Source organism: Lutra lutra, chromosome 17, assembly GCF_902655055.1.
Source record: "Lutra lutra chromosome 17, mLutLut1.2, whole genome shotgun sequence".
NCBI classification, from domain to species: Eukaryota; Metazoa; Chordata; class Mammalia; order Carnivora; family Mustelidae; genus Lutra; species Lutra lutra.
The window spans coordinates 18,435,555-18,451,705 of NC_062294.1; the positions used below are offsets into that span (position 1 = coordinate 18,435,555).

At 57.6% G+C, this 16,151-nt stretch overlaps 2 protein-coding genes across 3 annotated transcripts in view; one reads left to right on the top strand and one right to left on the bottom strand.

The window, feature by feature from the left end:
* The window catches only part of SLC9A5 (solute carrier family 9 member A5), a 31,202-nt gene extending 21,408 nt beyond the window's left edge, over nt 1-9,794 (bottom strand). Inside the window, exon 1 of the mRNA XM_047711942.1 lies at nt 9,682-9,794. The gene's annotated coding sequence lies outside the window, so the exon portion shown is untranslated. The remainder of the gene's footprint in view (nt 1-9,681) is intronic.
* FHOD1 (formin homology 2 domain containing 1) lies at nt 66-16,091 on the top strand. 2 transcript variants are annotated; one of them, XM_047711930.1, is made up of 24 exons: nt 66-345; nt 7,974-8,080; nt 8,445-8,509; nt 8,835-8,902; nt 8,976-9,081; nt 9,159-9,253; nt 9,521-9,632; nt 9,717-9,811; nt 9,925-10,068; nt 10,182-10,327; nt 10,411-10,668; nt 10,791-10,814; nt 11,191-11,244; nt 12,125-12,240; nt 12,327-12,931; nt 13,257-13,412; nt 13,637-13,819; nt 13,910-14,029; nt 14,107-14,268; nt 14,679-14,869; nt 14,962-15,154; nt 15,236-15,398; nt 15,474-15,674; nt 15,748-16,091. In XM_047711930.1, the coding sequence occupies exons 1-24, from the start codon at nt 145-147 to the stop codon at nt 15,828-15,830; spliced, it is 3,648 nt and encodes a 1,215-aa protein (XP_047567886.1). In that variant the 5' UTR covers nt 66-144; the 3' UTR covers nt 15,831-16,091. The 2 variants fall into 2 exon arrangements, with proteins under 2 accessions (XP_047567886.1, XP_047567887.1); XM_047711931.1 differs by lacking the exons at nt 10,791-10,814; nt 11,191-11,244.
* Nucleotides 16,092-16,151: the final 60 nt, after the last annotated feature.

A 16,151-nucleotide genomic window follows, 5' to 3' on the forward strand; every position in this document is an offset into this window, starting at 1 on the left:
CCCTCTCTAGGCCCCGCCTCCGTCTGGCTCCGCCCCTCCTCGCCTCGTCCGGTCCGACCCGGCCCTGACAGCGGAGCTAGTTGAGCAGACGCCGCCGCGGGGCTGGGACAGTCCCGGAGGCGCGGCGTGATCCAGTGACAAACGATGGCGGGCGAGGAGGACCGCGGAGACGGGGACCCGGTATCAGTGGTGACCGTGCGGGTGCAGTACTTGGAGGACACCGACCCCTTCGCATGTGCCAACTTCCCGGAGCCGCGCCGGGCCCCCACCTGCAGCCTGGACGGGGCGCTGCCCCTGGGTGCGCAGATACCCGCACTGCACCGCCTGCTGGCGGCTCCACTGAAGGTGAGGGGACTCGGGGAGACTGGAGGCGATCAAAGGTTCATGGCGCCATGAAAGCCTTTGGGAAGTAACCCTCGGGGAGAGGCTGGAGCGGGTGCGCTTCTGCGGGAAAGCCTTGGGCTGGGGACTCAAGATCCACGCTGCCTTGCTTTCGCGGGACGCCTCTCAAGTTGAGGGAAGCTGAAGAAGGGAGATGGGAGTTTGTGGTCTGCGCCACTCTGGCTGCCCCTCGAAGTGAGGCCCACCTGGGGAGTTGTTCGGGGTCTCTTGGGGGCCTGTCTGCCTGGGTAACCGATCTGAATAAAGGGACAGTAGGTGTTTGGGTAGTAGCGGACTAAAAGTTGGAGCCGGGGAAGGACCAGCTTCCACCTGCTTCAGGTGAGGTGAGGCGGGACCAAGAGGAGGGGCGGATCCGGGGGCGGGCCACTGGGGGCGGCCAAGGCTTCCAGCGGTTTCTGGAGGCTGGATTGGGTCCTACCGGGTAGAGTGTTGCCTCCCTAGGTGGGGACCCTGCTTGGGAGTGCCAGTAGAAGAGAGGCTTCTCGGGGAGAGATGAGTCCAGGGGAACCGGTCCGGCCCGGGACACACCGAGAACTAGCTGGTATCTGCATTGGTGGAAAAGCCCTTTGAGTCACCGCCCCCACCATCCCGTACTCCCGCCGCCGCCGGCCCACCGCTAGAAGGGAGGGGGCGGGCCGGGCTAATTTTAAACCGCCAGCCTGCCCTAGTTTGCCTGCGTCCCGGAGCAGACTCGTGCACAGCGCTGGGAGAGGCCCTTTTCCAGATGGTTGGCCCTACCTCCCCTCCGGCTCCCTGCGCTCAGCCCCCTGCAGGCAGCGCTTTCCGGCGCGCTGGGTTTCCGGACCAGGACTCTGGGAGGCGCACTACCACCCCCACCGGGGTTCCCCGCCAGCCAGTATACACCGAGTGGTGAGGCAAAGGAGAAAGAGTTGGCGGGGGTGCCCTGCCTGTTATCAGCCTTAGCTGAGGCGAGTTGCGCAAACTTGCCCTCCAGGCCCGGGGTCTCCCCTGGAATGTGCCCCGGGCGCCAGGCCCCCAGCCTGCATTCCTCGCTCTGCGGGCCGGCCCCGCCTCTGAGCGCGGGCGGGAGAGTTGGTGAGATTATCCGCCTGGGGAGTGGCGCGTGTCTGGGCAGAGCCCGGGCTTCAAGGCCACGGCTTGAAGGTTGCAGCACACTGCCCACTTTAGAGTTTGGATGCAACCCCTTTTGTTTTGCCCTTTTCTTTTTTTTTTTTAAGGATTATTTATTTATTTATTTGAGAGAGAGACAGTGAGAGAGAGCATGAGCGAGGAGAAGGTCAGAGGGAGAAGCAGACTCCCCATGGAGCTGGGAGCCCGATGTGGGACTCGATCCCGGGACCCCGGGATCATGACCTGAGCTGAAGGCAGTCGTCCAACCAACTGAGCCACCCAGGCTTCCCTGTTTTGCCCTTTTCAAGGGGGCAACCTGAGGTGGGCCTGGAAGGATCACGTCCAGCCCGAGGCCACCTTCAATTCAGGATGGGCGCTGGAGAGGGGTGTTAAACCAGGTCTAGGTTCCTGCCTTCGGGCTCCTGGAGCTCCTGGTGCTGAAGGAAGCCTGGAGCACTACAGAAAACACAGTAATCCTCCCACTCCCCACTCTAGGACAGGATTTAGCCCTAACAGCCCTCTTCCCAATTAGAGGCAGATTTGGGAGGTCAACAACAGAAAAGAACCCACCCCATTTTCTTCCCCTCACTTAGGGACCCATCTCCCTCCTGCACCAGGTGCTCTGTACTTCATAGCTAAAGACACTACAGAGCTCAGATGTAGAATGTGTTAAGTATAAACTCCCCACCTCAGGCATTCCTGGTCTCCCCACCTTTAGGATCTCCCACTTGGTGTACCTAAGGACTACCATATCCGCCACAGGCAGGATATGCTGGTGGGCACACTGAGTTACCACTGTGCAGCCAGGATTCCCTGGGGCTGGCAGCTCTGCCAGGAATGGTCAGATACACTGTGATGTGCTCATCCCAAATATAAACTGTGACCACAGCCCCAGAATAGAAGGCTGGAGGAAGAAGGGCTGAGAATAGGGTAGGGGCAGGGACATCAGAGGGTTGAGAGAGGGGGAGCAGGGCTGCTCCTTGCAGGAAATATCAACAGCTGGTTCCTCCCCTGCTCCTATAAGCACATGCCCCAAGGGCACAGACATGACTCAAGCCTGCCTACGTAGCCCTAAAGAGGGAAGAGGTGGCCCAGAAACCCAAGCATTCCCATCCCAGGCCTAGAGCAGAAATAATAAGGAGGGGGTCTCCACTCAATACTTTATCCTCTGTACATGTGTCCAACAGGGAAACAGGACACAGTCAAGAGATGACATCTGCCCTCCCACTCTGGGCACTGACCTTCATCATCCCTGCAGACCCTGCTCCCTCCCTGGGAATGTAGGAAGGCCCAGCCCACTTTCTCTCTGGAGCTCCACCCCACATACCCCATTGGGCTGGGCCAAGCCACTAGAGTTCCCCTGGGGGCTTCCTTTTTAAACCGTTTAGAGCTTTCAGATCTGAGAAGGCCTTGCTCATTTCCTCCTAGTCTAGGAGGAAGCTCCTTGCCACAGCCTCTGACTCATCTCCTGGCCTTGGGTGGGAGTGGGAGGGGTGAGGGGGGTGGGGAGGGTCCTGGCAGTGCCTTGGGCCACGCTGGGTGTCCGCAGGGGAATATTGTGAGTATCTGTCTTCCCTCAGTGCAGAAACCTCTCAGCCCTGGAACGTGCCCCTGCCCAGGGGAGAACCTGACCCTCTGGCCCTGCATTTCATCTCTACCCAGAGCTCTGCTACATTTTGGTCTTCTGGGCAGTGCCTCAGGAGCCCCTCTTGGACACCTAAAGGCCCTGCCACATATGAGACAGCACTGACTTCTCCGTGGGTTCTGGGCAGAGAGACCTGAGCGCCGCTCTGATCCTGATGCAAAGGCCCCAGGAGCCCCCTACTTACAGCAGCAGGGATAGCCCTAGAAATCTGTCCATCACCAGTAACTCTGTTTCCCCAGCCATGGCTAAAGATTAGAGGAGGACAGGGGTGGCACTGTCCTGGAATGTTTCTTTCCCTTGCACCCTCCGTACTCCAGCCTTAGTTTACCTCTCAGGAGCAATGTGGCAAGGGGGCTAAAATGTGAACCTGATCTGCTGGGACAGGGACCAACTGGAGGGGTCTCAGATGAGTCTTTTTTTTTTTTTTTTAAGATTCTATTTATTTATTTGACAGAGAGAGATCACAAGTAGGCAGAGAGAGAGGAGGAAGCAGGCTCCCCACTGAGCAGAGAGCCCGATATGGGGCTCGATCCCAGGACTCTGGGATCATGACCAGAGCGGAAGGCAGAGGCTTAACCCTCTGAGCCACCCAGGTGCCCCCTCAGATGAGTCTTAAGGGTAAGATGGGGTGCTCTGGTGATGAACTGAGCCCTTTATTTCCCTGATATGGAGGTCTTTGGGGGAAACTAGAAGACTGGGATATGGACATGAGTCATGGCTTCTCCCAGCTTTCTCTGGGACCACTGTCCATGTCCAATTTACTGGTCATTCTGGGCTAGGGAGCCTGAGATGCAGCCTGGTAAGGGACCCCAGGACCTAGGTCCTTGCAGATGTAGGCACGGTTACCTTGGTGTGTATGATGCGTATGTGTTCTTTTGTGTTCCCTTGCTACAACTGGGAAGACCAGTTTGGGGTATTTGCAGAGTCCAGAAAGCTGAGGGGTGGTCTTCAGCCCTTAGCAACACTACATGCTCCCAAGATCTAGGTCAGTTAGCCCTGGTTCCATTCCTTGTTGTGTAGCCTGGGGCATATTCACTGAGTTTCTGAGCCTTGGTTTCCTCACCTGTAAAAGGATTATCAGGAGAGGGGCACCTGGCTGGCTCAGTTGGTAAAGCATCTGATGCTTGATCTCAGGATTGTGGGTTCGAGCCCCACTTTGGGCGTAGAGATTACTTAAATAAATAAAACTTAAAAAAAAAAAAAAGGAATAGCAGGAGAATCAAACAACTAAGCAACCTGGTATGTGACACAGAGGAGGCATAACTAATGTGGATTTCCCTCATCAAGGCCCATCCATAGTGTCTCATCCAGGAAGTCATGGTCTAGTTGGAAACCCAAGATAACAGTAGAAGGAGGATCTCATGTTTAAAGTTTATTTGTTTGTTTGTTTAAGTAATCTCTACACCCAGTGTGGGGCTTAAACTCATGACCCCAAGATCCAGAGTTGCATGTTCTCCAAATGAGCCAGCCAGGCGCCACAAGGGTCTCATGTTTATAGGAAAGCAAAAGAAAAAAGCAGTTAGCAATGGGGCACCTGGGTGGCTCAGATGGTTGGGTGTCTGCCTTCGGCTTGGGTCGTGGTCTCAGGGTCCTGGGATCGAGTTCCGCATCCCGGGCTCCCTGCTCAGCAGGGAACCTGCTTCTCCTTCTGCCTCTGCCTCTGTCTCTCTCCTTCTGTATCTCATGAACAAATAAATAAAATCTTAAAAAAAAAAAAAAAGCAGTTAGCAAAATTATTTCCTAGAAGAGGAGTCCTTCAGCGTATAATTCTGCCCTCTGCTCCATCTTCTTTCCCTGCCCCTAGTGTTCGTTCTCACCTGGTTTGTAGTTAATGAAAAATACTGGGTAGTAGACCACCATGGTCCTCTAAGTTTGGCCCTGAATTTAAAGCCGGTCGGTTAAGCGGCTCCCTTCAGCTCAGGTCATGATCCCAGGGTGCTGGGATCAAGTCCCCCATCAGGCTTCTTGCTCAGCAGGGAGCCTGCTTCTGTCTCTGCCTCTGCCTGCCACTCTGCCTGCTTGTGTGCTCTCTATCTCTCCAACAAATAAATAAAATCTTAAAAAAAAAAAAACCCATATGGAATGAGTTGGTTTAGGCTGTCAGAAAAGCCTAAGCGCAGAGAACCAAGAGAAAAGTGGGCTGGATGCTGAAGGGAGGGGCTGAGCCTGGGAAGAAGGGAGAGGACTCCAAGACAGACACAGAGAAGCGTGCAAGACAAGAACCAGGAGGGAGTCAAGGATGTGGGCCCACGTGGGCCCTGTGCGGACCCTAAGCACTGTCAGCAGGATTATTCTGGCCTGGCTCAGCCCCAGGGTGTGAGAAACAAGCCCCAGAGGTTTGGCTCTCAGAGTGGTGACCCAAGCAAGGGGCCAGGGGTGTGAGGGACAGGCACCACCCAGCTGGCAGGAAGTCTCTGTTCTTTGCTACCTTAGGCCACTCTCCCCCATCTCCACCAGGACAGGCAGCTGGGTTGGGGGTAGGGAGCACCATCCTTGGAGGCTTTGGGCTGGCTGCTACCTCAGGACTTCTCTAGGGAGGCCACTGATGATGGAGCACTTGGCCTTCAGGACCTTACCCCAAGTATATGCAGGCATTCTGGAAGGAGAGAGCCATTCTCTGCTCACTTGGGATGAGAGCACACAAACGTGCTTGCAGGAGGGGAGGAGAGCCTGCTGGAGCTGAGTTTTGTGGGGGTGTGCTTCTTGGACCCGTGCTCCAGCAGAGCATATATATATATACACCGGACCATGAACCTAGGTGTGGAAGTACATACCAGGCATAATCTGATCGCCCCCAGTGTTTACCTTCATAGCACTCCACCCCTCTGCTTTGCACTCATGGCACTTATACTTCTACATTCATTTGTAGCCTTTTCCTGAGGCGAGCCTGCCTGCCTCTGCTGGAAGGCAGGAAGAGAAGGAGCAGTTATCTTCTTCCCTGCTGTGTGTTCAGCACTTCAAACCAGCCTGGTCCATAAATGTTTGAATGAGTGAGCTATTCTATAGATGTGTGATTTGGGGGATCCCTGAAGGAATTTGTTGCTCTGGGGCTGGGGCAGGGTGTGTGGATATGTTTCTCTAGGGTCCCAGGATCCTCTAGTCCAAGGTGGAAGGAGATGCAGCTGTGCTTGGATGGGGGTGGGGAAGGCAGGCTGCTGAGTCACCATGTGGGAAAAGGGATCAGGAAGAATGTGGGGTTGCCCTCAGCTGAGCTGGCCCAAGACGGAGCACCCCAGCCCTGGGGCCTTGCCTCCCCATCTCAGGCCTGTTGCTAGTAGGCCCTGGAGAAGATGACTCCGCTCCCAGGGAGGGGAGAGAGGCCAGGCCCGCCCAAGGCGCCCAAGGGAGGGCAGGCAGCCAGGCAGGAAGTGGGACAGAGAACAGGCTGGAGTGTTTGTCCTATGTCCCATGTCCCAGGCGAGACAGGGTGGAGGAGGGGAGCCGGGGGGGAGAGGGGGTGTCACCCAAGCGCCTCAAGGCTGAGCTGCCAGGAAGGAGCTGGGTCAGGTTCTCAGGCGTGAGCAGGGGTGCAAAGCAGAAACAGGGGTAGGGGCGGGTTCTGGACTCCCTTCCCCCACCCAGGGGACCAAGGGCAGCTGGAAGCCTTTGGATTGGGCCCAGAGCAGGGCAGGGCTGACAGAACAACAGGACAAATGATGGAATTGACTTTCGCAGTAAGAGGGAAGCCAGAAAACACCCTCCAGAGATGGGCTCTCCCTGGGCCATGTTATGTTACATCAAGGAGCAGGACCACTCAGTTCAAGGGGACTTTGCTGAGCCCTGCATTCCGGCTCTGTGCTACCGGAGGGGTGTCCAGAAGAGGCCCAGTGCTGCTGCCCTCAGACTCTCTGGAGTCACTTCACTAGCCCGCTCTACAGGTACTTCTCAAGAGGCCAGTGTCACACCTGGTAGTGGCAGATTGGAGCCAGGCTCAGGGCGCAGCGGAGATATGTGGGAAGCAGACACGTGGGTAGAACGTGTGCCTTGTACAATGCAGATTTCAGGGACCCAGTGCAGACTGACTGAGTCAGACCCTAAAACCTGGTTTTCAGAGGCCCCTTGGAGGCCTCTGAGGTCCAGCTCCCATGGGGCAGGGCAAAGACCCTGAAGCTTAGAGGGACTTACCCCCATGTATTACCTGCAGCTCCTCACCACCTCGGTTCAGGGAGACAACACACACACCTCTCCCAGCTTGGTTTACACTTTCTCCCTGGGCTTGAATGCTTTGTGGATGCAGCTTATCACCCCAGGGCTGTGAACTTCCTCGAAAGCAGGAACTTCCTCCCATCTTCTCTCTATTCCCCTTCCTTATTCATGTTCATTAGCTCAACAGTGTTTAGTAAGCACTGAGTGTGAGCCAAATGCTGTGCTGGGCTCTGCAGATATGGCATAGGGCAAGACAGACATGGTGCCTGAACCCAGAGAACCCATGGTTAGTGGGGAAGAAGAGTAGGGTCTAGGATATTATCATGCTCTGCGGAAGGCCTCACACGGAGCCGCACACATGGGATGGAATGGGTTGCATAGCATTGGTTAGAGGAGTGGAGGAGAGCGTTCCAAAAAACCATTACCTGATCTGAAACCTACAGACTGGGTAGGTGTTAGCTGGAAGATACAGCACGTGCTAAGGGCCAGAAAGCCTGGCATCTTGGGGGGGTGCACTGCATGTGGCAGGCCTGCGAGAAACGGCTGCTGGAGGAATGCGCGGCTGCAGCACACCCTGTGGTCTGCCACTCTGCCAGCTCCCTGAGTGGGGGTCGGGAGGTCATAGGGTCTTCGGACATACCCCTACCACCTCTTTCCCAGCCCTGACAGCTATTCCCTTTGCCCCCAGCTGGAGGACTGTGCCCTCCAAGTGTCTCCCTCTGGATACTACCTGGACCCCGAGTTGTCTCTGGAAGAGCAGCGGGAGATGCTGGAGAGCTTCTATGAAGAGATCAGGTCAGAGCTGATGGGAAGGGGAAGCAAGGCTGGCCCCCAACCTTGCTTCCACCAGGGGCTGGCTCAGGTGTCAGCAGCCAGGACACCTGATCTCTAGCCTGGGGTATGGGTTACCTTCTGCCACCCCAGGGAACTGTGTGCAAGGGGAATCCCAAGACCTAGCCAGTGTTACCTGATGCCCGGGACTGGGGGGGAGGGGCTCTTGCACATACCTGAGATACCTATGTTTGCACACATCCTTTTGTTAGGAAGGAAGGAGTTGGGCCAGGGTTGGGATGTGGAGTGGTCTTTAGCTGCTCTGGTATGGGGGCAGGGACCCTTGAGGAATGGCCTGGAAACTGCTGACTAGGCTACTTGATTCCAGCAAAGGGCGGAAGCCTACACTCATCCTGCGTACTCAACTCTCTGTGAGGGTCAATGCCATCTTGGGTAAGTGTATGAGGGCATTAGAGTCCAGGAATCCCCCCTCCCCAGCCCCACTGGCTCAATTTCTTTCGGGCCTGTGCTGGACAATGGACAAGGCACATGGGAGACAAGATGTGCAGCCCCTCCCCATTCCTATCCTGACCTCTCCTTCCAGGGCCAAGGGCTGATGCTGCAGCTAAACCGCAATGGGGGTTGCCCAGAGTCAGGCAGTAGAGGAGGAGGCTGGGGGTTCAAGAGTACTAGAATACTCTTTGGTGGGGGATTGTGTTCCAGTAGAAGAGGGTGTCTGTGCCCCCTTGAGGTTTCCATGTCCACCTACTCCTTGCAGAAAAGTTGTATGGCTCCAGTGGCCCTGAGCTGCGTCGCTCCCTCTTCTCACTAAAGCAGATCTTCCAGGTAAGGCCCAGAAGAGAGCTGGGGTTGGGTGTCCAGCCTGAGCCCTGCTTAAACTCCCCCATGGTGTCCCCAGGAGGACAAGGACCTGGTGCCAGAATTTGTGCACTCAGAGGGGCTGAGCTGCCTGATCCGTGTGGGTGCTGCTGCCGACCACAACTACCAGAGCTACATCCTCCGAGGTCAGTGGCCTTTCCTCCCTCATGACCCCTGCCTTTGGCAACCCCTACCTGACCTTGTCTTGTCCCTGTGTCCCCAGCACTAGGCCAGCTGATGCTGTTTGTGGATGGGATGCTGGGGGTGGTGGCCCACAGTGAGACTGTGCAGTGGCTGTACACACTGTGTGCCAGCGTGGTAAGTGGCCCTCCACACAGCCATGCACCCTTCTCCCACTGCCTCTCTCTCACCTCAGTCTCCTCTTCTTCAAAATGGGTTGGAATGGAGTGAGTCTAAGGCTCCTCTAAGCCTAGAAGGCTCTCCAAGACCTGGGTCTGGGGCCAGGGTCTTTGTCCCTAGACTCTCCTCTCTGGGTCCAGCCCCAGAAGCCCTTAACCCTCCCCACCAGGAGCCGGCACAAGTCCGGCCCAAGCCCCACTCATATGTGGTGACCCCTCCCCCCAGTCCCGCCTGGTGGTGAAAACAGCCCTGAAGCTGCTGCTGGTATTTGTGGAGTACTCGGAGAGCAATGCGCCGCTGCTTATCCGTGCCGTCAACTCTGTGGCCAGCTCCACAGGTGAGAGAGTGTCCCTTCCTCTCCAACCACTCAGAGCCCTCTCTCCTACCTGTCCCTGCATGATCGCTCCCCTTTCTGTGTCAGGCTCTCTTCCTTGGGCCAATCTGGTGTCCATCCTGGAGGAGAAGAATGGCGCTGACCCCGAGTTGTTGGTGTACACAGTCACCCTCATCAACAAGGTGGGAGGGGCCCTGAGAAGGAGGGAGAACCAGGTGCCAATTCTAGGCCCCTAAAGCTCCTAACTTCCTGTCTCCATCAGCCTTAGCCTTGCCCTCCCATCCCCACCCTCTAGACACTGGCAGCGCTTCCAGACCAGGACTCCTTCTATGATGTGACAGATGCACTGGAGCAGCAGGGCATGGAAGCTCTGGTCCAGCGCCACTTGGGCGCATCGGGGACTGATTTTGACCTGCGCACACAGCTTGTGCTCTATGAGGTAGGCTGGGCCATCTGGGCGCGGCTGGAAGGGAGGGAAGAGGCGCAGTTCCCCAGCACCCCACCCTACCTATGCGGGTCTCAGCGGCTCACATCTGGGTCCACCTCCACTAGAATGCCCTGCGGTTGGAGGATGGAGACATTGAGGAAGCCGCTGCAGGCGGGCGGCGGGAACGCAGAAAGCCCTCTTCGGAGGAGGGCAAGAGGAGCCGCCGGTCTCTAGAAGGCGGGGGCTGCCCTGTGCGCCCCTCGGAGCCTGGGTAAGAGAGAACTTGCCTTGGCACATGGGGAAGGGTGGATCCGCCCAGCAGTGGCCTTGTCAGTTGACAGGCCCCGCCTCTAGCCCTGCAGGCCCCGCAACTGGCCGCACAGGCCCTGCCTCACCTCGGACAGGCCCCTCAAGCCCAGGGGACCCCACCTCGAGCCCCGGGGACCCCTCCTCGGCAGTAATCTCCACCTACTCTGCTGGCCCTGCCCTGTCGACCAGCCTGGCCCCTAAACCTGCGGGCCCAGCTTCTGGCCTCTGTACCTCGGTGAACCTCTTTCCTGCCATCTCTGTGGGGCCCTCAGCCGACAGCTCCAGTGAGAGGAGCATCTACAAGTAAGCAGGGAGATAGAGACTGCCCCTAGAGTCCTCTCTCCAGCTGTCCCTGCACTCTGAGCCCCTCCGCCTCCTCTGCCCAAACTCCTCTGCCCAAACGCGTGCTTTCTCTTTCTTTCCAGACTTCACCAAACTGCTCCTGTTTGGTAAGTGACTGCTGAGGGGTGGGGTTCTGCTCTCTCTCCTCCTCCTGCTGCTTGTCTTCATCTCTTTCTGGCATTCTACCTGTCCCTGCCCCTTTGTCATCTATCCCCTGGCCCCTCTTCTTTGTTTCTCTGTTGTTATCCCTTGACTCTCTTGTTCTGCTCTTTGTCTCTTATCGCTCCCTGTCCTGCTTCGTGTGTCTCTCCCATCCATTTCCAGTTTCCTCATGTCCTGCCTCCTCCATACCTCCCCTTCCCGCGGGGGCTGGGAAAGAACCCCTGGTATTACCGCCCAGCTCTGGGTGGGTATGAGCAGCTGGGCTTTGGAGTGGAGCAGGCACCACAATTACCATCTCTTCCTCTCATCCCCCCCACCCAGGGCCCCAGAGAGCCCACCTGTCCCTCAGTCCCCTACTGAGCAGGCCAGGCTGGAGTAAGTACAGAGGCCAACCCCGCCAGGCCTGCCACGTGCTCAGGGCTTCAGCATTGCTTCCCCCAGCGGGGGTTCCATGTGCCTCATGCCGCAGAGCTGGGGGACTCTCAGGCCCACCCTCTCCCAGATATATGCCTCCTCGGTTATCCTAGGGGTAGGGAAGCAATTCCATAGTGGTCCCTGTGCTTTGATAGTGACACCTTAACAGCCTCAACCAGAGATGAGGATACAGACTCCCAACCTAGAGCCCATTCTCCCAGGAAGAAGGCAGGATAAGCTATCTTATGTCTTATCTTATCTCCCCTTATCTCTGGGGAAGAGAAACAACCTCGGACTGAGGGAAGGGCAGGGACCAAGGGCCGGAAGAGGCTAGAGGGGCCGAAAAAAGACACTGGACCTGGACCGCGTTCATTGCTCCCACATAAACTCAGTTCCTGCTGTGGTAGCTCAGTCAGTAAAGCATAAGACTCGCAAGCTAAAGCCTATTGTTTACTAGGCCCTTTTCCGGGCATGGGTCATAGCTCTCTGAGCTACCAGGCATGAGATAGCTGTCCCCTTCCCCTGCTCTGAGGGTCCTTGTCTAGAATCAAGACAGTGAACATGAACAGCAGCAAGGTTGCATGTTAGACGTTAAGCAGAACCTCTCCCCATATGTTGACCTGAGGATGTTTTGTTGGTACTGACCCTCCCCAGATATGGAGGACTGAACAGGGACTGGCCTTGGGGGGTAAGTCCTGGGTCTGCTCAGCGCATGGACTGTTCCCCTGTGTGTCTGTGTGTGCCTGCAATTTGGGGCAGTGCCCAGGGGCCCAGTAAGGCATGTACACCACCCTGGGCTAGGTTGTGTCGGACATCCTCACTGACAAGTGCCTCCCTCCAGAGCCCGGTTCCTGGAGAATGTGGCAGCGGCAGAAACAGAGAAGCAGGCTGCACTGGCCCAGGGCCGGGCAGAGACACTGGCTGGGGCCATGGCCGATGAGGCCGATGGACACCCAGGTAAGTAGGCAGGTGGGTAGAATCCACTCGTGTTGCCCTGTTGCTCCACAGAGGGCATGATGCTAACAGCTGCTTCTCTTTTCTAGATACCCGGGAACTATGGGGCTCCCCAGAACCAGGCCCTGCACCCAGAACACCCCAGAGCCCTGTCCCCCGAGGTCTGCTCCGGGCCCAGCGGAGCCTTGAGCCAGAGCCCAAGGTGCCACTGGCCCCACCAAGCCCCAAGGCTGAGCCCATTCAGGAGTTTCCTACCCGTGTACCCAAGCTCTGCATTGGAGACCTGGACTTCTCAGATCTGGGGGAGGAGGAAGACGAGGACATGCTGAATGTGGAGGCTGTGGAGGCTGTGAAAGGGGTCCCACCCCCACCACCCCCACTGCCTGCGCTCTCTGGAGGCCCCCCGCCTCCTCCACCCCCACCTCCCCCACCCATCAAAGGCTCACTCTCACCACCTCCACCTGCGGCCGCCCCACTTCCTCCCTCAGCACCTGATGGTCTAGCCCTCCCCAGCAAGAGGAAGACTGTAAAACTCTTCTGGCGGGAGCTAAAGCTGGCTGGGGGCCACGGAGGCTCTGGGAGCCGTTTTGGGCCTTGCCCCACCCTGTGGGCCTCGCTGGAACCTGTCTCAGTGGACACAGCCAGGCTGGAACACCTGTTTGAGTCCCGTGCCAAGGACGTGCTGCCTTCCAAGGTAAACCCACCCTCATCTGCAGGGTAACCCCAGTGGAGACAGGAGGCGATCAGAGCTTAAGGGCCTGAACTGCCGCTCATTTCCCACATGGGGGAACCGAGGCAAAGAAAGGCGAGTCTTGTCCAAGGTCTCTCAACAAGGAATCAGCAGAGCCCTAACTAGAATCTCAACTCATCCCAAGGCCTTACACATCCCAGGTCCCTGGTTGTGGGGTGACCCCACCATCTGGCCATTTAGAAGGGGGATTTAAGAGTGCCCTCTTCAGTTGCTGCCCCAGCTAGTTCTTTTCCCAATCTCATTACCACCCTTCTCCCCAACCTTAAAGAAAGCTGGTGAGGGCCGCCGGACAATGACCACAGTGCTGGACCCCAAGCGCAGCAACGCCATCAACATTGGCCTAACCACCCTGCCACCTGTGCATGTCATTAAGGCTGCCCTGCTCAACTTTGATGAGTTTGCTGTCAGCAAGGATGGCATTGAGGTGGGGATACCAGCTAGGGGGGTGGGAGGGAGGTGGGCGGTCTGGCCCTCTCCTTTGGTCAGTGGGCATTTCCTGTCCCTCCAGTGGTGGGCATGGGCTTGGTATTTCTAGAGCAGTCCTCAGACCCTGGGGATCCCCTGGATGACCTAGGGACGAGTCCAAACCAATGCCTAAAGCCTCAGGCCAGGACTGAAGGGACTCTGGGGTGGTGGCTACATCCTCAGAAACTGCTGACTATGATGCCCACGGAGGAGGAACGGCAGAAGATCGAGGAGGCCCAGCTAGCCAATCCCGACGTACCCCTGGGCCCAGCTGAGAACTTCCTGATGACCCTTGCCTCCATTGGGGGCCTGGCCGCCCGCCTACAACTCTGGGCCTTCAAGCTGGACTACGACAGCATGGAGCGGGTACTTGGATTATGGGGTGGGGCAGAACCTGGGCCCAGTGAGCATGAGGACCAGGTAATTTGAGAGTCCCTCCATCACCTCCCACTCCAGGAAATCGCAGAGCCACTATTTGACCTGAAAGTGGGCATGGCACAGCTGGTACAAAATGCCACCTTCCGCTGCATCCTGGCCACTCTCCTGGCTGTGGGCAACTTCCTCAACGGTTCCCAGGTGAGTGGCAGCACACGAGGGCTGGGGGCCAGGGCCCTGGAGCCAGCTGGGCCCAGGCTCAGATGGAGCCCTTTCAGAGCAGCGGCTTCGAGTTGAGCTACCTGGAGAAGGTGTCAGAGGTGAAGGACACAGTGCGCCGGCAGTCATTGCTGCACCATCTCTGCTCCTTGGTGCTCCAGACCCGGCCTGATTCCTCGGACCTCTACTCAGAAATCCCTGCCCTGACCCGCTGTGCCAAGGTTAGCACCAGCCAGAGGCTTGACTAAGCCCAGCCGTGGAAACGAGGGCGTGCTGCTTCCTGGGGCTGGCTCTCCCTCCCCAACAGTTTGGGCTGTTGTGCCGGAGTGTGCTCAGCTAGAGGTGTCTGCATGGGCTGTGTCCTTGGCCAGAAACACTCTTTCCTCTATTGGCCTGGCTACACACACCTACTGTCTTTGGGTCTCCATTCAGCCACCACTTCCCCCAAGAAAGCTTCTCTGTTCCACATTAGATTAAATGGACTTGTCTGTCTCCTGCAGTAGACTGTGTGCTTTTGGAGGGCAGGAGGCAGGTGTTGGCTATCAGGGCCCAAGCCGGCTGACCTGACGGAGGCAGGCACAGGTGGTGCCTTTCTGTGGGGGGACAGCACGTGTACCCCCTGCTTTTCCAGGTGGACTTCGAGCAGCTGACTGAGAACTTGGGGCAGCTGGAGCGTCGGAGCCGGGCAACTGAGGAGAGCCTACGGAGCTTGGCCAAGCATGAGCTGTCCCCAGCCCTGCGTGCCCGCCTCACCCACTTCTTGGCCCAGTGTGGCCGCCGTGTTGCCATGCTGCGGGTAGTACACCGCCGTGTCTGCAACAGGTAGGCACGTGGGCCAGAGAGGCAGGACCGCCACCGCCATCCGTCAAACCCCACGCGGGACTCACCATCCCTCCCTCCCCCACCCTGCCCAGGTTCCACGCCTTCCTGTTGTACCTGGGCTACACGGCACCCGCGGCCCGGGAAGTGCGCATCATGCAGTTCTGCCACACGCTGCGCGAGTTTGCCCTGGAGTACCGCACGTGCCGGGAGCGGGTGCTGCAGCAGCAGCAGAAGCGTGCCACCTACCGGGAGCGCAACAAGACCCGGGGCCGCATGATCACGGAGGTGGGCACCCTTCCGGGTCTGGCCCACCGCGCCCTGTGGCTCCCTTCCCCTGCTCCCAGCTCCTCCTTCTCTCTTCTGCAGACAGAGAAGTTCTCAGGGGTGGCTGGGGAAGCCCCCAATCACCCATCTGTCCCAGTGGCTGTGGGCAGTGGGCCAGGGCGGGGTGATGCCGACAGTCACGCCAGCATGAAGAGTCTGCTGACCAGCAAGCCGGAGGACACCACACATGGCCGCCGCAGCAGAGGTGGGACCTGTGGCCACTGGGAGCAATGGGCTTTGCAGTCACTGTGACCTGACTTCCCCGTCTGGCCTCCCTTAGGCATGGTCCAGAGCAGCTCCCCAGTCACGCCGACAGCAACAGGGCCCTCTACTGCACCCCCAGAAGAACCCCCAGGCTCCAATTTACCCAGTGACACTTCCGATGAGATCATGGATTTGCTGGTGCAGTCAGTGACCAAGAGCAGTCCTCGTGCCTTAGCTGCTCGGGAGCGCAAACGTTCCCGGGGCAACCGCAAGTCTTGTGAGTATTTCCCAAACGCCCACCACCCACCTTTATTCCATCAACCCCCTCCAACCCTGCTCTGTCCCTGCAGTGAGACGGACACTGAAGAGCGGGCTCGGAGAGGACCTGGTGCAGGCCCTGGGACTGAGCAAGGGTCCTGGCCTGGAGGTGTGAAGGCCCTGCCTCTGGACACCTACCTACTGGGGCCCCAGCCTGCAGTGCAAGAGACTAGAGAGTGAGGAGGGATCGGCAGAATTCTGGGCCTCTTTCCAACCCCAGGGCCACTCTGTGCCCAGTGGACAATGCCTTGAGCAGTATTAGCTATGCGTGCCTGTGTGCAAGTGTGTGTGTGTGTGTGTGTGTGTGTGTGTACTTGTACACGTACTTGTATAAGCTCCCTGAATACATGGAGTATAATAAACTTTTCATAGTCAACCCAAGCGCCTTTTCTTTCTTTCAAGGTACCCACCACACTCGGTCTGCAGCTGGAGGCTA

What these genes read in the sequence shown, in the direction of transcription:
- FHOD1 (XM_047711930.1), top strand. Translation starts at nt 145, where the DNA reads ATGGCGGGCGAGGAGGACCGCGGAGACGGGGACCCGGTATCAGTGGTG. An exon ending in ACACACTGTGTGCCAGCGTG is followed by an intron (nt 9,254 to 9,520) that starts GTAAGTGGCCCT and finishes CCCTCCCCCCAG; the next exon opens with TCCCGCCTGGTGGTGAAAAC. An exon ending in ACTTCCTCAACGGTTCCCAG is followed by an intron (nt 14,030 to 14,106) that starts GTGAGTGGCAGC and finishes GAGCCCTTTCAG; the next exon opens with AGCAGCGGCTTCGAGTTGAG.